The sequence below is a fragment of the Bubalus kerabau genome, chromosome 20 (genome assembly GCF_029407905.1).
Source record: "Bubalus kerabau isolate K-KA32 ecotype Philippines breed swamp buffalo chromosome 20, PCC_UOA_SB_1v2, whole genome shotgun sequence".
Lineage (NCBI taxonomy): Eukaryota > Metazoa > Chordata > Mammalia > Artiodactyla > Bovidae > Bubalus > Bubalus kerabau.
Window position 1 is genome coordinate 60,086,016 of NC_073643.1, and position 24,994 is coordinate 60,111,009.

Sequence of the window (24,994 nt, forward strand, 5' to 3'; positions counted from 1 at the left end):
CTACCCCAACCCCAGGCAGAGGAGGGACCCAGGGACCCAAAGGAGCGAGGGGGAGGAGAGATCAGAGCAGGAAGCAGCTGGGGTGCTGTAGGGAGACAGAGGGATGCACGGACAGACACAGATGAAAGGCAAGAAATGAGGGCAACAAGAACCGTGAGGGGAACCTCAGCTGGGCACACACGCCCAGAGAGGGCCAGGCAGGCGGTCAGAGCAAGGCTGGCTGGGGCCTGGGGCAGGCGGGCACTGCTGGGGGCACGTCCCAGCCACCAGCCCCACCTACCGATGCAGGTGCGGCCGAAGGCGTCCCGCTGGAAGCCAGGCTTGCAGTCGCAGCGGTAGGAGCCGGGGAGGTTGTGGCACACCTGGCCCTCGCCACAGCGGTGTACACCCGTCTCACACTCGTTCACGTCTGCAGGGGGAGGCCAGCAGGGCACGCTGAGGCCGAGCTCTCCCCCCTGCAGGAGCCGCCATGCCCAGGGCCACCAGGAGGGCGGAGGCTGTGGGGGGGAGCGGCAGGCCTCACCCACACACTTGGTCCCGTCCTGGCTGGCGTGGTAGCCGCGCCCACAGATCACCGGATTCCGCTGGCACGTGTAGGAGCCCACCGTGTTGATGCAGCTGAAGCCGGGCCGACACGGCTCGGAGAGAGACGTGCATTCATTGATGTCTGCGGAGGGGGTGCAGGTGACAGGGAGCCGGGTGCAGCCCCTCCTGGGGCCCCAGGCCAGCCCAGGTCAGGGCCGGAAGGTCAGACCCCCCCCAGTGCCTGTGTCCCAGGACCCAAGGGTGTTCCCTCCCAGAAGCCGGGCACTGTTGACCAGGTCAAAACAGATGTGATGCACCTTCATCCAGCCCAGTCCCACAGATGGGGGAGAAAGTGGAGAAGCAACTCGGCCATGATCAGACAGCTCAGGGTAATGGGAGCTTCTGTCTGCAAAGACTTCCGGGGCCCAGGCACTGACATTCACAGGGAACATAGAGGCTGGGGGAGGGAAGGGCGGCCACCCAGGCCTCCCCGATCTCTAAAGCCCTCAGAGCCCATCCCCCCAAGCACCCTCCCCAAAGACCACCGCCCACCCCCCGGGGCCGGCAGACACAGCCGGGCAGGCCCCGCTCACCCACGCAGTTGCCCTCGGGGTCCTGCAGGAAGCCCTCCAGGCAGCGCTGCCGAGCCTGGCAGTAAAAGGAGCCCTTGGTGTTGTGGCACACGGCGCCCGCCTGGCAGTTGTGCGTGCCCAGCTCACACTCGTCCACGTCTGCCAGAGAGATGGGGCCGGGGCTCAGGGGCTGGCGGGCACGCACCCGCACACCCCTGTCACAACCTTGATGTTACAAAGGTCTCCCGCATCGTGGGGCACTGCCGTGGCCGGGCAGCAGTGAGGATGGCCTCACCCCTCACTGCCGGGCACTCTGAGATGTACGTCTTTACTCGGTGCGCACGGGAGCCCAGGGCCAGGGCCAAGAGGAGCCCCCTCCCACGTGGGGGAGACTGAGGCACTGGCACAGTTCAGCGCTGCTCCCGGGCCGCCGGGCTTGGAGCTTCCAAGGGTGGAGCCGCCAGACCTGCGTGTCTCCACTGTCCCCACCTGCCATGCGGCCCCAGTGGGTCACAGCCCACCCCCGCCCCGCCCCCGCTGCCAGCACCCACAGCTTACAAAGTGCTGGCCTGTGCCCCCCCCACCCCGCAACAGGCACGTTGGGCTCTTTCCCCAGATGAGGAAGCCGAGGATGGAGTCGAAAGGCGACACATGGGGCTCGTGGGACGGCCGAGACTCCGTCAGCCTCCTGACGGCCAGGCCCACCTCGTGCGTCTGTCTGTTGTCCATTCGTCCACCCCCTCTGGTTTCCACAGCAGCCCAGTCTCTAGGGGGCCCATTCTGGGCTCGAGGACCCCCTCCAAGGACCCCCAGAAGCCTGAGGACACAGCCTCTGCCCGGCCACTCTGGTCTAAGGAGGATGCCCTGGGAGCAGAGGGTCAGGGGTGCCGGGTGTCCAGGGAGCCAGGACCGCTCCCCAGGGGTCAGGGTTCTCTAAAGGGGGCTCGCCATTGGTGTGCTTGTGCCTTGGGCGTGCGTTGGTGTGCACAGGTGTGCAACAAGGGGTCTGAGCTCCTCTCCTCTCAGCTCATTCCACCCCTGCTCTGAGCCCAGCTCAGGGCCTGGCACAGAGTGTGTTCAGTCACTTCCCTGAGCTCATGCCCAACCTCAGAGTTGGTTCCCATCAAAATTTTCTGAGCTTGCAACAATGGAGCACTGCTCTGGGTCTCACCTCCTGGGTGACATTCTTCTGGACATGTAAATAAACTGTCACCCATCATGTGTGAAATAGACTCCCAAGTCCTTGCCTGCCTGGGCCTGCCAACCCAGCACTGGCAGTGTGCCTCCAGCCAAGACTGCCCTCTGCTCCTGGCACCAAGGCCCCCTCCTCCCCTGTCCCCTGAGGGCTGGCACCTGTGTTCCTGGCACCCTTCCCAGGGGCTCTACATTCTGTAGGTCCCTGCCTCGACATCACCCCCACAGGGGGCTGGCCTCTTTGGACCCCCAACTAAAGCAAAACCCAGCCTTAGCCCTGCCATCCCGGCGTGCCTGTGAGCCCCTGCCTCCCTGGTCAGCAGACCCGACAGAGAAACACGCCCCTACCGCACCCCCACCACCCAGAACCCTGCCGGGCCCACAAACGAAGCCGGGGAAGCAGCTGCTGAAATGGCTCAGCAGAACTTCTCTCTTCTGAGGTTAGAATCTTCTGGTTAACAAGGACAGAAACGACCCTTCTGTGGGAACAGAGGCATGAAGAGAGTAACGTGACCCAGACACATCTACCTCGCCCCTACCCCCCGCCACCAGTTTGGAGGCCACCTCTGCCCCCAAACACCATCATCTGTGGGGTCTCTTAACGGGCCAGAAACCCTGGAGCTTGGAACTTTCCTGAGGGAGCAAGCTCTGAGCGGCCTGTGGGGCAAGGCGGGGCGGCGAGAAGGGTGAGGGGATGGGGCGGAGCTTGGCGAGGGCTGGGCGGGGCAGGGTGAGGGGCGGGGCAGAGCAGGGTGAGGGGCGGGGCAGAGCAGGGTGAGGGGCGGGGCAGAGCAGGGTGAGGGGCGGGGCAGAGCAGGGTGAGGGGCGGGGCAGGGTAGGTGGGCGGGGCTGGACAGTGTGAGGGCCGGGGTGGGGCGGAGCAATGTGAGGGGCGGAGCAGAGCTGGCGAGGGGCGGGGCTTAGCAAAGTAAGGGGGTGGGGCAGAACAGGGCGAGGGGGCGGGGCGGAGCAGGGCAAGGGGGCGGGGCAGGGTAAGGGGCGGGGGGGGGGCGGGGCAGGGTAAGGGGCGAGGGGGGGGGCGGGGCAGGGTAAGGGGTGGGGGGGGGGGGCAGGGTAAGGGGTGGGGGGGCGGGGCAGGGTAAGGGGCAGGGCAGGGCCTGCAGCCAGCCCTCCTCACCTGTACACTCGCCATCCTCGAGCCTGTAGCCCGGCTCGCAGGTCAGAGCCTTGTAGCAGTGGAAGGAGCCCACCGTGTTCACGCAGTGCTCGCGGCGACTGCACGTGTGCAGGTCTGTCACGCACTCGTTGATGTCTGCGGGGAGGGCCAGGCCATCAGGGGCTGCGGGGTGGTCCTGGGGACAGCACCAGCCAACCAGCCCCACCCTCAAGGTGCTCGCCTGCCAGACAGCAGCAGGCTCTGTGCCACCACCCATTCAACAAAGATTTATGGAGCACGTGCCTGGTGCCAGCAGCACTGTGCTTGGCCCCAGGGCACCCGGTGAACGAGACAGACAGGAGCTCTGCCATGGGGCACACTCAGAGGACGCCCCGCAGACAGACCAAAGAGGGAGGGTGGTCTGGAGTCTTATGGCAGAAACAGTGGGGTGGAGGAGACCAGGAGTGTGGGGGGCGGGGGTGGGGGGCACGAAGGGTCATCAGGGCAGAGGGCACTTGAGCAATCATCTGAAGAGACCCAGGACGAGCCAAACACACATCCCAGGCAGAGGGGGCAGGTTCAGAGTAAGGTCCAGATGGTGCGGTGTGGGAAGAGGAGGTGATCAGGAGACGCGGGGGGAGGCGGGAGCCATCGAGGGTTCCAGCAGAGGAGGAGAGTGGACTGACTTGTTTGTAACAGGGGCCCCTGGCTGAGTGTGAACACTCCAGGGATGAGGGGTTCATAGAATAGGAGATGAAGGGGCTGAGGCTGCCATCCATGGAGGTGAGGAGACGCAGTCACGTTCTGAAAACAATGTGAAAGTCAAAGCAACAGATCTATGACGAATGAGATGAAGGAGAAAGGAAAAAAGAAGCCAAGGGGTCTTGCCAAAGCTTCCTGGCCAAGCAGCTGGACAGCTGAGGATGGGGCCAGCTGAGGGGAGCAGGCTCACAGAGGAAGGCTGGGAGCCCTGGAGGTGACACTGAGTTTGAGGGTCAAGGGCCAGCCGGAGTCCTGCCTTGGAGTTCACAGAATGGGTCTTAGTTAAGCTGGGCGTGGTGGATGCTAAGGTCAGCTCGGGGACAGGACAGGCACAGAAGAGGCCTAGGACCGACGCCTGGTGGGAGCAGGTGGTGGGGAGATGCCCGCAAAGGAGGGAGAAGCAGCCCCGGGGAGGGCAGAGGGGACCCAGAGTGGCGATCAACACAGACGTCCCGCAGGTGGGAGCTAAGCACGCACGGAGGACACCGCCTGCCAGCCCCACCCGGCCGCGGAGGCGCAGCAGTCCTTGTTGATTGCTTCATTCCCTGGACACACCTCAACCAGCACCTATTCTGTGGTAAGCCCAGGTGGCCTACCCGCGTGGGGGCCACCCCGAGCTGGCAGGGGAGAGGGGACAGGCGGGTGGAGACACTGGGGAGGAAGGTGGCACGGTCTCGGAAGTACCACCTGCTCGGGGGCTGGAATGTCAGGGTTGCTCTGGGGGACACTGAGATCAGAGCTGATCCTACAAGCAGGACAGGGACAAGGTGGAGAGGAGGGGTACCGGGCTGTGGGGCAAGTGTGTGTTAGTCACTCGGCCATGTCTGACTCTGCGACCCCATTGACTGTAGCCTACCAGGCTCCTCGGTCCATGGGATTGTCCAGGCCAGAATACTGCAGTGGATAGCCTTTCCCGTCTCCTGACTCAGGAATCGAACCCATGTCTCCTGCATCGCAGGTGGATTCTTTATTTTCTGAGCCACCAGAAAAGAAATGCTCCCAAACTCCCAGGTGAGCCGACTGGTATATAAGCCAAGCCGAGCCAAGCCTGGTTGGGTGGGGATGAGGGAGAAGAAAAGGGGATTCTGGACCCACAGTTTCCAAGAAAGGCTTGGCTCGGCGAGATAGAGACTTCTGATTTACAAACTGGACTGACACTTTCTCAGGACCCCAGAAACGTTGTGGGTCAGGAGCCCCCCGCCCCCGGTCCCCACCCTGCTCCGGAGGCTGGGAGAAAGCATGCTGAGGGATGACAGCAGACGCCACTGGCTGCACGGCTCACTAGGGATCCGGTGATTTAGAGCAGGGGCCCCCAACCCCACCGGTCTGCGGGCTGTTAGAAGCCAGGCCACACAGCAGAAGGTGCGCCGTGGGCAAGCGGGCACCGCTCTGCTGCCGTTCCCCATCACTCGCGTTACCGCCCAAGCCATCCCCCTCCTCCCCGTGGAAACCCTGTCTCCACAAAGCCAGTCCCTGGTGCCAAAAAGGGTGCAGACCGCTGGCTTAGAGGAAATGCCCTTCCATGACCCTGAACACTCCTTCCCAGCTAAGGAACTAGGTCTCACTGAGGGGATGTGACCGGACCCAAGTCCCACGGCCTGCACGTGGCAACAAGAACAGAGCCCGGAGTGCCCAGCCTTCTCCTCACTCCCGCAGAGTGGGCCACAGAGCCGGGACTCCCATCTTCCCAAAGCCCGACCCACCTGGAACACTCTTCCCCAGGGCCCACAACAGTCCTCAAAGGACAGGGCACAACAGGCCAACAGAAAAGCATAGGGGGTCCCCCACAGAGGTCACCAGCCTGTCAGAAGTCCTCTGGACTTGGCACCACTCAGTCCTGTCCCACTCTGGCTTACATACCTCCAGTGATGGGGAGCTCACTACCTATACAGGCTGCCTCAGTATAACACATTTGTTGAATCATTATTATGACATCGAACTCTAGCAAGTTCTTTACGCAGACTCATCTAAGCAGCACAGTGACCCTTGGAGGTGGATGCTGTTTCTCTTTTCACAGGTGAAGAAACTTGAGTCTCAGAGAGATTAAACGACTGGTCCTGGATCCTACAAGTAGAAAGTGGCAGAGCCAGGGCTTGAACCCTGGCCGTCTGGCCACAGAGACCACACTCTTCACCCGGGCACCCATCTCCCGTCTCACCAGCCGAGGTTAACAGAACACGCCTGGAGCTTACAAACGCACCACAGAAGACACGTTTATGGACACACAAGTGATGCAAAGAATGAGTGAGCCCTCACGGACGAGATGAACATGTGCGTGGAACAAGGATGAAGAGACCGGGCTCCGGGCAGGATGACACGGAGGGAAGACTGAACGAACGACCATAAACCTTGCTGAATGGAGGCACCTCTGTTCTTTAACCCCAAAACCCGTTTTCCAGCCCCCTGGCAACCCCTTTGAGAACAAAGTCATCTGTCCGGACCACCAGGAAAACCTGCATACCGCATCCTGGGAGGGTGCTGGCAGGCCCCATGGACCATCCTCCCAGACACACACACAGACATGACCCAGACGGGAGGAGCTGCCGACAAGCAGGCTCCGCAGGGCTCATGTTGTGCCCACGGCCGGGGGCCGGGGGGCAAACATGTCTGCAGTGGCCACACAGCTGCCCAGCGGTGGTGGGTGAGGCAGAGGACATGCCCAAGCTGGGCATGGTCCTCAAGCACAGAGACGACAGGCAGGGGGTCTGGGCGCAAGCCGTTCCCACCTCCATGCGCTTCCTGCCGCTGCTCTTCCTCCCCGCCTGCCCTCCTCATCTCCCGCGTCCCTGCCGTCACTGGAGACCCGTGCCCATGCTGCCTTCTCCAGGGAGGGTGTCCAGACACCACTGGCTGGAACGGCCTCCCCCTCGGCCTGTGCCCCTGCCATAGCATTTCCCAGTCTGCCCCATGCCCCGCTACCCTGGGTCCCTCTCTGGTCAGGTCCATGATGCTTCCTCCGAGAAAACCTCAGACCGCCCCCTCCAGCCATGGAAGACCAGCTGCCCAGGCAGCCATGGCTCAGGGTCACACAGCAAATGAACACCCAGCTGGGGTATACAGCCCTGGACCATCTGGACCCCAGCTCCATCCATTTGCCTTGGAAGGGACTTTGGCCCCATTGACGTACAACCTCAGCAGCTGAGGTCACATGCTCACTGTGCCTGGCGTTCCGGCTATGCCACGCACATGTCACGTAATCGCCAAAGGGGGAGCAGTGCTCTGAGCACCCCCTTCTCACAGATGAAACAGAGGCCCAAGAGGAAGCTCAAGACCAGGCGGTCCTGCTCTGAAGCCCGGCCTCCCTGCCCCCAAGCCCCACACTTCCTGTCCTGCTGCCCACGCGTCTCAACGCCCCTCTTCAGCGAGCAGCCGGGTCACGCCTCGGTTCCAGCTCTGACTCAGGCCCATCCCTGGGGAGAGCGGCTTCCCCGGGGGTCAGTGGAGAAGCAGGGCAGGACATGGAGCGTGGGGGCCGTGCTGAGGGCTCACATGCAAAGGTCGGGCCCTTTGGCACGTGGCTGCGGGCGTGGCAGGCGCGGCGTGGAGCAGAGCGGGGGGCGTGGCGGCGAGCGGGGCTCCGGCTTACCCACGCACTTCCTGTGCATGTTGAGGATAAAGCCCTCAGCACAGAGCACTGTGTGGTTGACACAGTAGAAGGATCCCAGGGTGTTCACACAGAACTGTCGCCGGTTACAATCGTGAGCGCCAAGCAGGCACTCGTCTTGGTCTAGTGATAAGTCGCAGGAGGAGAAACAGAAGGGCCGTTAGAGAGGTGTGGCCTCCAGTGACAGATGGGGAAACTGAGGCCCAGAGGGGCAGGGAGCTGCCCGGGGCCTCTCAGCCCATCCATCAGCAGTCCCTCTGGGCTTTGGGCCCAAGTCTGAGTTTGTGCAGTCAAAAGATGAGGGAGCAGGAGCTCGGTAAGGACAGGTGGCCAGGTGAAGCTCAGAGAGGGCAGACAGCCTACCTGGGGTAACACAGCGGGCGGGACCAGAGGCTGTCCCCCACCCATGCTCCGGAGACACTCCAGCTCCACGGGCGGCCAGGGGAGAAACAGATGCTGGGGGCTGCAAACCTGAGCGCGTAGGGGGCCAAGCTGGGGACACCCACAGGAGCAGGGGCCAAGGGGGCTCCGTGGGCACTGCTGAGCCTGTGCTCTGTCCAAAGGGGAAGCGGGGCTGCAGGCTCGGATGTTATAAAGATCCGAGAAAAACCTGAAATTTGGACACTTGAAAATGATTCTTGAGCTGTCACTGGTGGTCACCTGGTGGATGATTTTAAACAGGATGGAGCCCAGCAGGACTCCCCTGCAGGGCAGGCTGCACCCACGGAACACCCTCGCATGCACCCCCTGACCTGGACACCACAGCCTTCACCGCTGGGGGCCCTGCAGAGAGAAGCGGGGACCTGGAGGAGCAGGGACATGGGCCCAGGAAAGACACAGGTCCCGGAAGACGGGGAGCACAGCCAGCTTGGTCCCCACCATCTGAGAGAAAGGCTTGCCAGGCACCGCCGTGCTGTGCATCCTGGGCAAGTCTCCTGCCCTTTCTGAGCATAAGGATGGTTTCCGCCCACACCAGAATGGTCATGGGCAAGCGGCCGGAGGCAGATTTTGGCTGCTGATAGGGATGGGGGTCTTTCCCAGACAGACGTAACCCCCCAGGACCCCCACCAGCATCATGACCCCTGAACGTGAACTAAAGCATCTCTGACACCATCGGCTCGCTCTGCGCCCACACTGCCTCCAGACACGGAGGGGCTCCAGGTGATGCTCACTGTGGGCACCACGCCCTGATGACCCCACCTCACAGAGGGCGGGCCCAGCCCGCAGGGCAGACCCCTCCCCTGGGACCAGACCCAGACTGAGCAGGCTCACAGGTGAGAAAGGGACGCGCTTCCAGACCCTTTCCTGCCCCTCTGTGAAGGCAACGTCACCGACACCCACACCCCTCCATGGTGTCTGAGAGCAGGCTCCCCACCTGGGCTGCCTCCGCCCCAGCCTTGCTCCCCAGGGCAGCCAGCGGGAGGCACTGCCTGCTGTCCTGGCTTCACCCATGGCTGGAACAGGGGCTGTGAGCGAGAGGAGGCGTGTTAGGCGCTCAGTCGTGTCCAACTCTTTGCGACCCCAGGAACTGTAGCCCGCCAGGCTCCTCTGCCCATGGGGATTCTCCAGGCAAGAATACTGGAGTGGGTTGCCCTGCATTCCTACAGGGGATCTTTCCGACCCAGCGATCAAACCCAAGTCTCTTGCGTTGCAGGCAGTTTCTTTATCATCTGAGCCAGCAGGGCTAACAGAAAGGTCCCACCGAGATACGCACTTGGATTTCTGGATTCAGAGTCTGGAGTGCTCACCATGACAGGGGCAAGGCGGTCACAAGCCAAGACAGGCCACTCACGCGGGGTGACCCTCAAGGACAGAGCTGGTCAGAGCGGGGCCCAGGGGGGCCTCGGGCCCCTCCCCACACCTACTGGGTCAGATCTCTGGGGCCAGGTGGCAATCATAGGATCGGCGTGGTCCCAGGCCCCCAGGGGACCGGCTGCACACTCAGGATTGGGAAGGCCCGCTCCAGGGGGCGGTGGGGCTGCAGTCACCCCATGTGCCCGCCGGGGCTGCACGCACCCCTGGCACGTGGTGAGGCAGCGGTCTCAGCCGCTCCCCGTGCCGCCGGCGGTTGCGGCAGCCGTGCCTGCTCCCCACTCTCGGCACAGCGGGGCCGAGCCCTGGACCGCCTCCCCCGTGCCGGCCCGCTCAGGTGGGCGGCGGGGACTCACCTTCACAGGAGACGCCATCCGCCATGATGGCGTAGCCAGGGAAGCAGGAGCACATGGCCGTGTCCCCGACGACCCTACAGACTTGCTTGCAGGGCCCGTTGTCTGCCAGGAGAGTGGACGCGTTAGCCGCTCAGTTGGCTCTGACTCTTCGCGACCCCATGTACTGCAGCCCCACCAGGCTCCTCTGTCCCTGGGATTCTCCAGGCAAGACTACTGGAGTGCGTTGTCGTGCCCTCCTCCAGGGGATCTTCCCGACCCAGGGATTGAGCCCGGGTCTCCTGTGCCGCAGGCAGACTCCTACTGTCTGCCAGGAGACCACCCGGCCCAGCACCCCCAGCTCCAGCCTACATGCAGAGGGGCCGGGAGCTGGGGAACCCCAGTCCCGACCCTTTCCACAAGGTCTCCCCTCCCTGCTCAATCCCTGCTGGGGTCTGGGCTCTGCCACCATCACCCACCCCTCCCTCAAGTACCAGGGATGCTGGGGAGAAGGAGATGGGGAGGGAGGAGGGGAGGATGCAGAGAATTTCCCGTGTGTCGCTGAATACAGGCTGCACGGCGCCTGGGCAGGCGGGGATTCTACACTCTCGGTTTTACAGAAACTGAGCCTGAAGGCAGCTGATGGGCCATGTGGGGGCCCCACACGCTCGTCCCAGGCCGTGTCCCCCAGCTCACCTCTCACAGCGCAGACAGCGAGGTCAGCCAACCTCCCCGAGCAGAAGCACCCCTTGGCAGGGCCACCTTGCTCACGCCCAGCCCCGGAGGACTCCCCGCCTGCCCGCGCCCGGGTTTACCTTGGCAGGTGTTGGGCTGCGGCACAGGCAACGCAATGGTGTTGGGGGCCACCTGGGCGGACTCGGGCCTCTGTGCAGACTCCTCGGCAGCCTCCGGCTTGGGGGGGCCGCCATCTGTCACGGGCAGGGCAAAAAAACGAGGGGGTCTCATGTCTATAGTCAACCTTAGGCCCTTTCAGGTGTCACTCGGGGCACTCAAGTGGGGATGGCTCATTTCACACACACACCCCGCACCCCCAATCCCAAGGCAGAGGAAACAGAGGCTCAGGGAGGAACACGTTTCAGGCAAGATCCATCTCGCAGTTAATCAGAGTCGGGGGCAGGGAGGGGAAAGGGTCTCTAGACTCAGATGACCCTACCCTGGAAGCTGGCAGGGAGAAAGTCCTCCTGGACAGGGTGCTGGGGCCTGACCTCCGCGGGCCCAGTGCTGGGGACACAGTCTGGGGACATGGGGGCCTCCTCTGTGGCCCGGGTCCTGGCCCTGAGCTTGAATCCAGGGTGGGGTGCTGGGGCTCCCCTGTAGATGGAGCTCCAGGAGGGAGCTATCTGCCTGGGCTCACAAACCGATTGCTCAGGACCCCTGGCAACTGTGGGTTCCTACCTATGCGTGGCGGGAGGGGCAGGACCAACCCCCATCCCAGGAACACCACGGCCTGCTGGCAGGGCCGGCCCCGCCCGCGCCGCCCGGCCTCACCTGGACGGCAGGTGCGGCCGTCATCCTGCAGCGAGAAGCCAGGGAAGCAGGCGCAGCGGAAGGAGCCCACGGTGTTGATGCACAGGTGCTGGCATAGCTCCCCCGGGAGGAGCAGGCACTCGTCCTGGTCGTCGCCCGGCAGGCTGTTGGGCAGCTCGGTCTCCGTGCCCAGCGACAGGGCCTCCCGGCTCGCCAACTCTGCCTCTGAAACTGGGGCGGGGGTCCGTGCTCGTGATGAGAGCCAGGCTGGCCTCAGCGAGTGGCTGAGACCACACCACAGGCCCTCAGGAAATCTGATCAGGTCCTCCCCAGAACATTCCATGTGCTCAGCCGAGACAGCATGATGTAGGATGGAGGGGCGGGTGGATGGAGGGGCGGGTGGACGGAGGGGTGGGTGGATGGATGGATGGATGGATGAATGGATGGAGGGGTGGTAGATGATGGAGGGGTGGATGGATGGGTGTGATGGATGGAGGGGTGGGTGGGTGGGTAGATGAATAGGTTGATGGAGAGGTGAGTGTTTGGCTCACTGGATGGATGGAGGAGTGGGTGGATGAGAGGATGAGGGAATGAGTGGTAGAAAGATGGACCAGTGGGGGCTGGTTGAAACGGATGACTGGATGGGGAGGAAGAAGCATGGATGCATAGGTGAAAAAGCAAATTGGAGGGTGGGTGGGCAGAGAGCGGAGGGAGATGGGTGGTTCGCAGTTGTGCAGAATGGATGGTTAAATAGAAAAGCGAATGAGACCACCATCTTGAAAATAATAGGAGTCTATCATCGGAAGCCGCAGAAGAACTCTGTCCAGACCGGACCTTGGGAAGGTGACCAAGGTCCCCACAGAAGGCCAGAGGGCACCAGCCCTGTCCAGAAGCCCCAGCAGCTGTCCCGTCACCCACTAGCCCCCACGCCTGGCTTGGGGAGCAGCACCCACCTCTCCGTGGTACGGCCTCAGGCTCTGGAGGCCGGCGGACCTCAGGCACAATGAGGGGGTCTTCGCCCTCACAGCAGGAGAGCATGACGTGGTTGCAGGGGTAGCCGAGGTTGGGGTTGGACTCGCAAGCCTGGCCCTCAGCCCGCACGCGGAGCCCCAGGCCGCAGCAGTCACAGCATTGCTGGAGAGAAACGGACGGTCGCTGCTCAGCCCAGGCCTTCCCCACCTGCCTGCCCCACGGCCTGAGGGCCCACGGGGCTCACTCCGAGCCCCCAGGCTCAGAGGCGGGGCTGATTTCACCCTCCTCTTGTATCTTCTGCCCAGGACATGCTCTCCAGGGACAGACATGCCACCTGTCCCCACGTCCTGTGTCTGGCTCAGCTACTGCAAGTGTTTTTTAATAATTCATAAATGACTTCTTATGAAAAGAACTACAAGTTAACCCCTGGCCACACCCATTAACTGCCCCCATATTTGCCAGTAGACTCCAATTCTATTCTGGCTGCCTAAAAGACAGCCCTTCCCATGGCCCCTTGAAGTTAGAGATAGGAGTCGCTGGGTGAAGCTTTCAGGAGAGCTCTTAATTGGGGTTAACTCAACTTGAAAACACATCTTTTTACATTCCTACTTCCTCCTTTCTGGAACAGATGTGATGGCTGGAGCTCTAGCAGCTATCTTGTGTCATGAGGTGACCTTAACGATGGAAACTACAACCTAAAAAGGATCAAGCAGAAATACAGATGCTTAGGTGCTCAAAGATATTTTTAGATTCACTGTGCCAGCCTGCCTGCCTCCAAAATCAAAGCCTTTAATTTGTTTAAACTACTGTGGCAGACAGATTGCAGTAACAGCCCCGGTTGTTCACTCTTCACTGTCTCCTGTCTTTGCAGCGTGATAGTGCTGATTCTCCATTGAAAGAGAGTGTTTGTTTCCCAGTCTCTTGATTGTGCCTCATGACTCGCTTCAGCCAACAGGAGGAGACAGAAGTGACGGAGTGGTCTTCTGGCCACAAAAGGCCTCGCACACCTCTGCTTCCTGTGTTGGAGAGCTGCCCAGCCACTACCTGAACAAGCCCAAGCTAGCCCGCTGGACAGTGGGACCACACGGAGCAGAGAAACACTGTCCCAAGTGACGGCCATCCTAGATCTAGCCAGCAAAGCCACTGGCTTTGAGCAGCCACACACGGACCAAAAAAGAAAAAGAAAGCCCTGTGAGGGCAGAGGATCTCGTGTGAGCCATTTCTGTGTTGTTAACACACGACACAGGGCCCGACACACTGGTGCTCCGTCAATATTCCCGAATGAATGGGTCCAAGGGTAACTGGCGGTGTTTCCTATGTAGGTGCAGGGCCGCGCCCCGCCGCTGCCCCCAGGAGTGCGCACCGCAGCCTGCCCACTCCCTCTGCCCTCAAGGGCCTCGGGCTCGGGCACGCGCCCCAGGGCAGCTTGCCTTGTACAGGGAGACACCGCACGTGTCGTTGTCCTCGTCCCCGCAGGCCTCGCCCTCCTTGGCGCCCAACACGCCAGCCATGCAGCTCTTCTCCTTCAAGTAGGACACGCAGCAGTGCTTCTGGGCCGTCCTGCAATAGAGCCGTGCCTCAGCCCCACCGAACACCCCGTCCTCCAGGGACCCCGCTTTCCCAGCAGAGGATGCTCGGCTCAGGGAAGGAAAGCCCCGCCGAGGTCCACTGCGGGCGGGCTCCCTGCTGGCACCGGGGCAGCAGCCAGACGGCACATCCCCACCGAGCGACATGAGCTCTGTTCTCAGCCTAACCAGGGTGACTCAGGCCTGGGCCCCACAGGGTTCCAGGCTCGGCGTCCCTGACTAATGATGGGGGTCAGGGTCCCTGGTCCTGCCTCCAGTAACCATAGGGCTGAGATAGCCGATGGACCAGCACCCAAGACTGGGGGATGAAAAAGCAGGCTTCAGCCTCGCTTGAGGAAGGCCATGTCCCAGCAAGGGCCATCCGGTGACAGAAATGGCTGCCTATGAAGTAGTGAGGTTCCCATCACAGGAGGAATACAAGCAAGCACTGGACTGCTAGGTTCAAGACTCATGAATACTGCACGCCCTAACTCGTAGGCAGCCCAACAGCCAAGGGACGAGGCTAGAATTTGCATATTTCTAACAGAGGGCTTTCCAGGTGGCTCAGTGGTTAAAGAACCCACCTGCCAATTCAACAGAGGTAAGAGACTCGGGTTCGATCCCTAGGTCGGGGAGATTCCCTGGAGGAGGACATGGCAACCCACTCCAGTATTCTTGCCTGGAGAATCCCGTGGATAGAGAAGCGAGGTGGGCTACTACAGTCCCTGGGGTCGCACACAGTGGGACACGACTGAGCGGCTCAGCACCCAGCAGAGGCACGGTGGGTGGGCAGCAGGGAAGTGCGTGTGTTAGTCAGATGAGCAGACAGCTTCTTTACCATCTGTGCCACCGGGACAGTAGGAAGCACGGGATCTAACCCAGCCCAATGTCCAATGAGCTGTGTGGCTTGGGGTGAACCATATGCCCTCTCTGAACCTTATGTAGAAAGAGGAACAGGCTGGACGAGATGGCGCGCCCCAGGAATAGAGGGGGTGAATGTCTGAGAGGACGTCCCCTGGGCCTGGCACAGGGAGGGTGTGGGTAAAAAGGCTTCCTTTGCTGAGAACAACTGTCAGAAGAAGCGATCAAGGCTCAAGGCTGACCAGGGCCCAGGAGCAGCACCTGGTCAGAGAAGCAGCCAGCTGTTCGCGGGTGACGGCAGGCCCCTGTCACCTGCTCCCAGCTGCCCACTTCTGACCGATCAGCTGCTAGTCTGCACGGTGGGCTGGCTGTCAGGGCCAGTCCGGAGCTCCCACACCTGGAGAGCGCCCGCGGGCCCCTGACGTGTGCAGCAGGCTCCCAGGGCAGCGTGGGGTCCGGGGTGGGGACATGGGGCGGGCACCTGACGTGTGCAGCGGGCTCCTGGGGCAGCGCGGGATCCGGGGTGGGGATATGGGACGCGGAGCCAGCTCCCGCCCTACCTGCACACGTCGCCCTCGGCGCCGCTCTCGGGGATGTCCAGACACTCGTCGCTGTCGATGGCCCACTGCTGCCCGGCCGCGCAGCACGTCTCGATCAGGTCCTTCGTGGACACTGTGGGCAGTAACGCAGGCAGAGTCAGTGCCCGGAGGGGGCCCGCGGTGCCCAGGCGTGCAGGCCCGGCAGGTACGGAGGCTGCCGGCACCCAGCCAGATCCCCATCCATCGCTGGGCAGCGGCCTCGCCCACCTGCTGCCGCCCATGCGGGCCACCGCCAGCCCGCAGCTCGCAGGCACCACCGTCTCTGCAGAGCTGCCTGGGTGGCTAAGTCCAGCCAGGGGGAGCCGGCTAGGCGGGGTTCACAGACCCACTCCGTCTCCAAGGGGACAGCCCAGTGGGACCAGGAATATCATTAGCTCCTTCTCCGGTCCCCTCCCTGGGCAGTTTCACCCAATGAACCACAAAGTGCCCAAGAACCTCCAACCCAGACTCTGCCTCTGAGGGACCAGATAAGACACCAACATGTGAGCAGCGGCATCATCATCGGGGAAAGTTCTTGGGGAGGACAGGTGTGATGATTGGGGAGGACGGGAGGAGCTGGGGCTTGGGAGGTCTTAAAGGCACAGATCACGGGTTAAAACATGGATGCCTTTTCCTACCTCAGAATTAACATTCCCTGAATAACCAAGAACTCTGTGGCAAATACAACAGACTGCTGACAGGTTAGGAGGTGTTTTTGGAGCGTCTACACTGACAAAGAGTTGCTACTGAGAAATACAGTAACCTCCTGGAAATAAACATGAAAAAAACCAACCCCCAAAGTAGAGTATCTGTGAAACCAGAAAAATGGGAAACAGTGATGAATGCCAGGCACAGGCGGGAGCCCTGGTGCCCTGGGCGCGGGAGAGGTGACTGCAGAGGCCAGTCCGGGTGGAGACCTGGCCCCTCGGACACAGTTAGGCACATCGGCGTTCCGGCCCAGCAGTCCTGCTCCCGGTGTCTACGGCAGGACAGTCATCATCGCACGGACCCACATTCCAGCAGCTCGAGGACGCTCACTTCAGTGAGGCTTATGCCAGTGGGGAGGAGGCAGCCGGGGTGCTCATCACTGCAGGAGTCATGGACGGAACGTGGGGACGTCCTCCACGGAGGACCCCACGGCCGTCAGAAGCAGCAGGCGAGGTGTCTGCATGACACTGAACCTGGACACAAGCACACACGGCAACCAGCAGCAGCAGGGATCAGAGCACCGGGTGGGAACGGGCACTGAGAAGACTGTGTGCAAATCACAAGTGCACGCTGTGCAGGAACACAGAAAAGCAAAAAAGCAACCCAGACAGACTGAGGAGAACCGCTGCCTAGGCTGAGATGGAGGGAGAGGTGGCCCTGGGGAAAGAGGATCAGTTCAGTTCGGGCGCTCAGTCGTGTCGCTTTGTGACCCCGTGGACTGCAGCACGCCAGGCCTCCCTGTCCATCCCCAACTCCCAGAGCTTGCTCAAACTCATCTTCATCGAGTCGGTAATAAACAGGAATAAATAAATAAATAAAACGAGAGAGTCTTGCTAAGATGATAAGGAACCAGGAAATGAGGGAAGTAATTGACACAACCATTTGCCTCCGCGCTCTGAAAACAAATGACATTCAAAGACGAAGCCCAGCTTGGACGCCTATGTACGTGCTGAGGAGCAGCACAGCTTCACAGGATAACGTCGTACCTGGGTCCACAACTCGGGGCTACCGTGCACAGTCATCTCTGTTCCCTGAAGACTCAGCGGCCTGCTCTGTTATGCAGACCCACAGCTGCACAGCTGCCAAAGCCTACGAGGACCTCTAAATGTCCTTGAGCAGTTCACAGAGCCCAGCAGGGCTGCGGAAGAAAGGCATCAGGACGCGGCAGCAGCCTGCAAGGTTCTGGCAATGGAGAGCTCACTAAGGACCATCTGTGTTATCGGCGTAGCGTGCATTTCAAGTCACTGAGCTCTCCTGCGTTTCAATTCCCCTTCTGAAAGCAGGGGCAGGAAGCTTTGACATCAACCTGAAGGCTGTTCTGAGGCACCAGGAGGCGTGCAAAACATTCCTGAAAATGAGCGTCTACCAAAACAAGGAACAAACATCACGCCAGTGGTGAAACAGCAGACGGTGCCCCAGTGCAGGCAGAAAAGTATCCACTAATCCTCCTGTTTAACGCTGTCTGAGAGATGCTAGCAGACACAATAAAGCAAGAAAAAAAAAAAGAGGCGACAGAAACATTAGAAAAGAAGACACGACTGTCGTTCCCTGCAGATGTTATGGTTTCATTTCTCTAGAAAGTCCAAAGGAATCAATGTTGACACAGTACTAAAATGAATACTAATTATTATTACTTGGTAGAAAAAATCAACACATACAAATTAGTGGCTTTACCATACACCAGCAACAATTAAATAGAAAAGGTAAAAGAAAAGAAGTTCCACACTAAAAAGAAACCTGGAAATAAATCTATGGTAAATACACTAAATCTATGTGAAGAAAAAAATCACCTAATAGGTAAGAGCCAGCTCATTGGAAAAGACCTTGATTGAAGACCAAAGGAGAATGGGGGCAGCAGAGGATGAGACGGCTGGATAGCACCACCAACTCAATGGACATGAATCTGAGAAAATTCCAGGAGACAGTGGGGGACAGAAGAGCCTGGCGTGCTATAGTCCAGGGGGTCGCAAAGAGTTGGACACGACTTAGTGACTAAACAACCACCATAGATATAACCATATACTTTGTTAGAAACATACACTAGTATTTAGATGAGAAGATTAAATACCTTAAAGATGTCCATTTTCCTTTACTTAATCTACAGCTTCAGTGGAATCCCAGAGGTCCAAAACAGTTCGTCATGAAATTTATCAAGTTGATTCTAAAATTCATCGCAAAGAGGATATGTCTTAAGAATACCCAAGAAAATCCATGAAAAGAAATAAAGAGGAGCATACCTTAAAGTTTTAATAATTAAAAAAGACAAAGACATGAATGCAACAAAATAAAATTCAGAAACAGAACTATGTGTATGTGGGAATTTAGTATACGATAAAGGTGGCATTCATACCCAGTGGGGAAAGGACTGAATATCTGGTGTTGGTATCTACCCCACATCACACACAAAAATAAATTCCACATCTATAAGGGCAATATTAGAAGAAAACCTAAGGAAATAACTTAAAGAGATAAAGAGAGGCTTCTTCAGAAATAAAATCCACCGAATTAAACTGGACTCTTACCTCACACCATATACCAAAATCAACTCAAAACGATTTACTCAAACCATACAACTCCTAGAAGAAACCATAGAGGGAAAAGATCCTGAACAGTGGTCTTCACAACAAATTTTTGGTACTGACGCCAGAAGTGCAGGCCACAGCAGCAAACATCAAGAGACGGTACTACGTCAAACTAAGAAGAGTCTCTGCAGCCAAAGCAGCAGTCAATAAAATGAAAAGACAATCTATGAAGTGGGAGAAAACACCTGAAAACCAGATATGTGATGAGAGGGTTAACAAGAAATACATAAGGAACCCATACAAGTCAACAGCAAACCAAAAATTATTTTCACAGTAGGCAAAGGACCAAAAGAGACATTTTCCTAGAGACATGTAAGTGGCCAAGAGGTATGACAACGCGCTAACATCGCTCGTCATCAGAGAAACGCGAGTCAAACCACGACAAGCCATCACCTCACACCGGGCAGGAAGGCTGTTACATTACCCAGACGACAAGAGACAGTAGGTGTTGGTGAAGATGCGGAGAAAAGGGAGAACCCTCCTACGCTGCTGGTGCGGATGCAAGCTGGGGCAGCCACTGTGGGCAGTGTAGAGGCTCCTCAGAACATTAAGGGCAGAACTCGCATCTACCCCACTTCTGGCATTTATCTGAAGGAAACAAAAGCCCGAACTCAAAAACATGCGTGCGTCCCTATGTGCATAGTGGCACTGTTTACAGAAGCCAAGACGCAGCAGCAACCTGAGTGTCCATCGACAGTGAATAAAGAAAGCACCACACACACACACAAGTATTACTCAGCCATAAACGAGAAGGGAATCCTACCATCTGCAACAACGGGGCGCACCTTCAGAGCATTACGCTAATTGAAATACATCCGATGGAGAAAGAGAAATACTGTAGTATTACTTACATATGGAATCTAAAAGAGCCAAGCTCACAGAAAGAGTAGAATGGTCACGGAGAACTGGGGTGGGTGGTGAGGCGAGGTGAGCAGTTAGAGGAACAGAGAGATGTTGGTCAAAGGACACAAGCTTCCAGTTACAAGACGAGTAGGTCCCAGGATCTAATGCATAGCATGGTGCCTGTAGCTACCTGCACTGTGTTACACACTTGAACACTCCCATGAGAGATCTGAAATGTTCTCAGCACAAACAAGAACAAAAAACGAGAACTATACGAGCCGACGGATGTGTTAACCAACCTAACTATAACCATCACTTCACTATTTATGTGTATATCAAAGCATCATATCGTACACCTTAAATCTACACAATATTATACAGCAATTATATCTCAATAATCAAACCAGTCAATCCTAAAGGAAATCAATCCTGAATATTCACTGGAAGGACTAACGCTGAAGCTCCAATACTTTGGCCACCTGATGCAAAGAGCCGACTCACTTGAAAAGACCCTGATGCTGGGAAAGATTGAAGGCAGGAGGAGAAGGGGACGACAGAGGATGAGATGGTTGGATGGCATCACCAACTCAATGGACATGGGTTTGGGTGAACTCAGGGAGATAGTGAAGGACAGGGAAGCCTGGCATGCTGCAGTTCATGTGGTCGCAAAGAGTTGGACACGATGCACAGACTGAACAACAGTTAAACATCTCAATAAAGCTAGGGGAAAAAAGAAAATACAATTCACAAGAAAAAAGGAAAACCTTAATCCAAGCAACTGGATAAAAGCTGAAAACACCCGATGGTAAAACACGGCCCCAATCTTATCACATCACTCACTTTCCAGTCTCCTCACAGCCCTTATCACTATGTGAGACCCTCCTGTTATTTATGAGCTTACTTTTCCTCTTGTCTGTTTCGTCCCCTTAGGGTAGGGGCCTGAGTCTCTGTGGCCCCTGAGAGTGACACCACCATCCACATTTAATCCTCTCCCATCACACTCCAGGCATGTGGGAGTCTCGCCTTGCTTGAACACCTCTGGTGGTGGGGAGCTCACTCTACCCAGGCAGCTTGTCCCTTTCCGCTCAGCTCAGCACACAACATCCTTTCTTTCACTGGACTGAATTCCTTCTTCCTAAGCCTTCTCCAAGAGGGCCTTAAAGATTAGCAGATTGCAACAGACCCCTGGGGCTCAGCCAGATGGCAGGAGATGGGTGCCGTATCAGGGTAACACCATCGGCTGGAATGCACTGAGTGCCGGCCACGAGCCAGGCGGGAGCCAGGCGCTTTGATCTCCACAGGCATTTATGAGGGGTGGGAACCGCTGTCAGGCCCACTCGAGATCAGGCGGGGAGTTGGACGTCCCACGCCTCAATTTCCCGTCTCCAGCCTCAGCTTCTCCACTTGGGCGCCCGGGTGGCTTGATGCAGCCGATCCTGGAGGCCCTGTCTGAGAATCTCAGCGCCAGCCCAGGAGGAGGCTCTCTGCCCTGTGGACGGAGCAGGCTCCCTTCCTGCCCCCGCCCCCCCAGCAGACGCTAGGTCCCAGCCTGCACTTGGCAGCCTTCCCACCATTCTGTCCTAGTCTTCCCCACGCTGGCTTCCCCCCTTTCTCAGACAAAGGAACTCAGGGGCATGACCCCTGAGGCTGGGAGGGCCACCCACTTGGAGCGGGTGGGGGAATCAGCTCGGGGACAAAGCCTGGCACTGCCCGGTACCGTCCACAGCGCGGGAGCGGGAGGCAGGGCCAGCAAAGACCACCAGGTGTGGACCCTGGCTCCTCGTCCAGAGCCCAGCAACCCCAGGACCCCCGCCCCACCCATCACCCCCTCTGAGGTCGCAAGCTTCGTCTCTCGGGGTCTTTTTAAGCTCCTGGGCACCACGCCCACAGAGTTCTGGCCCCAGGGCTCTTCCCTGCGTCCACACCCTGGTTGGCTGAGCTCGTCTGGGCTTGCTCCTGCACATGTGGCTGAGCGACCAGCCCGGGGCACCCTCTGGCGCTCCCACGGCCAGGGTCTGTCCAGTAACTGACTTTCCCTAGACCACCTCTCCCCAGGTCGTCCCTGCGCCAACCTCAGGACCCTCCTGGACTCCCCAGCCCCTGCCCCCTACCCTCAGTGACCTCTGTTCTGCTTCCTGTCTCTGAATTTGTGGCCAGGAGAAGGTGGACATGCGGGCAGGTCCATGCAGTGCAAAGGGGCACACGGCACACCATGCCCCACGAAGACACGGCAAACCGCAGAGACACGGCCTCGAGCGAGCAGCCGTCATGGCCAGACACTGAGCTTCCTCTCAGGGGAAGCTCCAACCCACGGAAGGGCAGAGCGCCTGCTGAGGCGATGATGCTGCCACGAACACGAGGCACTCGTGCCCGCAGAAGTGAGGATGGCGTGACCGGGCAGGCGGCCGCAGCCCCTGCCCCCACGGCTGGTGCTGTGGTGGGTGGTACCCACCTCGAGCCCTTCCGCCACCGTCCAGCAAGTGCCCCATGCTCCTCTACTCACAAATACCCCATAACAAAGGCATTACTGGAAAAGATCGTCTGGCTAGAAAATTCTCAGACTGAAGATGCAACGAGTCCTGAACAACTTTGTCCCCAAAAGTGCCACAAGCAAGACACCAAAGGCCAAGTGTGATAGGATTCTACTTACGTAGGATTCTACTTACACAGAGGATTCTACTTACATAGGAGTCTAGTGACAGAGAGAGAAAGCAGAGGAGAGGTTACTGAGGGCAGGGGGCAGGGATGGGGGGGTTAGTGTTTCACGGGGACAGAGCTCCCATTTGGGAAGAAGAGAATACGCTCTGGAGCTGGACTGTGGGGAGGGTGGTGATGTCTACCTAACAGGGTGGTCGTACCTAGCACCACGGATGTGTACACTTAAAAACAGTCGCAATGCCCAGGGCTACGCTACGTGTCGTTAACCACAACAGGAAGAAAATAACGCACGCAGTGCAAAAACAGAGGGGTGATGCAGCGCCTCCCCTCTGAGAAATCTAACAGCTCACAGGTCACAGCGGGCACTCACATGCAAGTCCCGGATACCAGCTGCCCCGGAACGTGCGACAGCGAAGATGCAGACCCAGCCAACCCCGCCGACAGGGCAGCGATGAAACAGCTGTGTCATGACCGCCGCATCGCACACGAGTGTCGAAAAGGACACGCTCGGTGTGAGATCTTCATGCAACTCCGTGGAACGATTTCCCAATAGACGACACAGAGCAAAGAAGACAGGCTTCACGCTGAGCAGCGTCTAGTAAGCCACTGCCAACCTCTTCAAACCTGGAGGAGGAAATAGCACCCTACTCCAACATTCCTGCCTGTCAAAACCCCATGGACAGAGGAGCCTGGTGGGCTATAGTCCATGGGGTCGCCATAAGTCAGGCACGACTTACCAGGACCTTTCCAAAGGGACACAGGCACACACACGGAGGGTTTCAGGAAGGGGTAACAGTGCGTGCCCAGCGAGGGGCCTGGCCCTGGCGGGGAGGCAGCACCCCGTCATTCACTGTTGGCCTCCTTTGTACTTTTTATGTCTTTTCCTTATCGCAGGCAGGTATTGCCTATTGAAGGAAAGTGGTGTTATAAAAAAGACCCTGAGCTTCTGGGGACTCTAACCTCCTTTGATCACAGGAAATGGGGGGGCCCAGAACAATCCAGCCCGGAGGCGATGACCCCTCCAGAGGGTGCCCTCTCCCAGACATCAGAGCCCTAGAGAATGGCGGCTTTGGAAATGCTGCAGAAAAATGTCCACCTGCAGGGTGATGGGCGGCCAGTGCCCTGTTTGGACAGGATGTTTGCGGGGCCTGAGCAAACAGCCCGGGGAACGCTGCGGCGCCGGTGCTCCGTGCTCTTGGGGGGAGGGGTCACCTGCAGGCCCTGGCTGTGCTTGGACGCCTTTCACAATGACTGGAAGATGGACAGACAAGCAAGACTCTGAGCACTGTCTTCCCGCCCCAGGATCCCGGACACGATGGCTGAGAACCAGCAGGAGTGGCTGGGCTGAGCCTAGCTGCCAGGCCCAGGCCATCCAGCCCCTCAGAGAGGCCTCCATCCCTCCCCCAGGGCAGGAGGCCCCCAGCACCGCCGCCCCTCACAGCCCCTCTCACTGCCTAGCTTCCTTGTGGGGGGTGCCCACTGACTCCCTCCCCCGACCTGAGTCAGCACCCTGCCCACCTGCCGCCTACCTGAGCCTGACCTGGGAGGTGCCCGGCCACCCTGGCTCACTGGCTAGATCGCTGCCTACTCCACCCTGACCTGGGAGGTGCCCGGCCACCTTGGCTGACTGGCAGATCTCTGGCCTGGTGGGCGCCAGCCTGCAGCCACAGCACCGTCCCTCCAGGTACAGGACGAGGTCCCATCCCCAGCCCCGTTTTAGAGGTGAGCAGACAGCAGCCCCGACCACATGCCCAGCCAGGGGCAGTCAGGCGGCCAGACAGCAAAAGTTCCCAAGGGACTCCAGTAACTGAGGGCAGTGTGCAAAGACAGCTTGACCGTGGAACAGAAAAGAGAGATCAGAAAAAACCTACTCACACGCACCCGATCCTGACTTAGGAGACTGCAGTGGGCGGGGGGCGGGGAGACGGGCTTCTCAACACCCAGACTGGGGGCAACTGACTATCCGTTTGAATCAAGACAGTATGGTACTGGCACAAAACCAGAGATACACACAAGATGGAAAGCCCAGAGATAAGCCCACGCGCCTTCGGGCACCTTATCTTTGACAAAGGAACCAAGAAGAGACAACGGGGAAATAGCCTCTTCAGTCAGTTGGTGCTGGGAAACTGGGCAGCTACATGTAAGACAATGAAATGAAAACAACGATCCAACACCACACACAAAGATAAAGTCAGAATGGATTAAAGACCTAAATGTAAGACCAGAAACTATAAAACTCTTAGCGGAAAACATAGGCAGAACACTCTGACGTAAATCACAGCAAGATCCTGTGTGACCCACCTCCTAGAGTAATGGAAATAAAAACAAAAATAAACAAGTGGGACCTGATTAAACCTAAAAGCTTTTGTACAGAAAAAGGAAGGAATTTTGACTCCTACTCACTTCACCCAGAGAAACAAAGGAGATCTGATGTGGAAGGTGAAATAAGTTAAAAGATCTAGAATGTCACAAAGGAAAATATTTTCATGACTCCAGGGTAGACAAAGATTTCTTGAAAAGGGCAAAAAATACATTACCATAAAAGTAAAGGTCAATAAAGTGTATTTCACTAAACTGAGAAGTCTTCATTCCTCAGAAGACAGCGTCTGCAATGTGCTGATCAGAAAATGTCATCATGAGAGTGGAAAGAAAAGTCAGAGAATGAGATGAGGCATTTGTGACCCAGCTGAAGATGTATCCCCAGAACATCTCAAGAATTCCTAGGCACTGGCAAGACAAAGAAACCTAATTTAGAAACGGATAAAGAACAACTGTTCAACAGTAATATGAAAATGTGCTCAACGTCATCAGATGCAAGGGA

General features: G+C 58.3%; 1 protein-coding gene across 4 annotated transcripts in view; it reads right to left on the reverse strand.

The window, feature by feature from the left end:
- The window catches only part of FBLN2 (fibulin 2), an 89,553-nt gene that overhangs the window by 7,926 nt on the left and 56,633 nt on the right, over positions 1-24,994 (reverse strand). For 3 of the 4 annotated variants that reach the window (XM_055557396.1, XM_055557397.1, XM_055557398.1), the window contains exons 3-13: positions 15,365-15,476; positions 13,809-13,938; positions 12,360-12,540; positions 11,428-11,637; positions 10,734-10,847; positions 9,943-10,044; positions 7,757-7,897; positions 3,430-3,564; positions 1,119-1,256; positions 524-667; positions 281-409 (exon numbers count right to left, since the gene is read on the reverse strand). In XM_055557396.1, coding sequence (XP_055413371.1) covers positions 281-409; positions 524-667; positions 1,119-1,256; positions 3,430-3,564; positions 7,757-7,897; positions 9,943-10,044; positions 10,734-10,847; positions 11,428-11,637; positions 12,360-12,540; positions 13,809-13,938; positions 15,365-15,476 — 1,536 coding nt within the window. The remainder of the gene's footprint in view (positions 1-280; positions 410-523; positions 668-1,118; positions 1,257-3,429; positions 3,565-7,756; positions 7,898-9,942; positions 10,045-10,733; positions 10,848-11,427; positions 11,638-12,359; positions 12,541-13,808; positions 13,939-15,364; positions 15,477-24,994) is intronic. The other variant, XM_055557399.1, reaches the window with a different exon arrangement.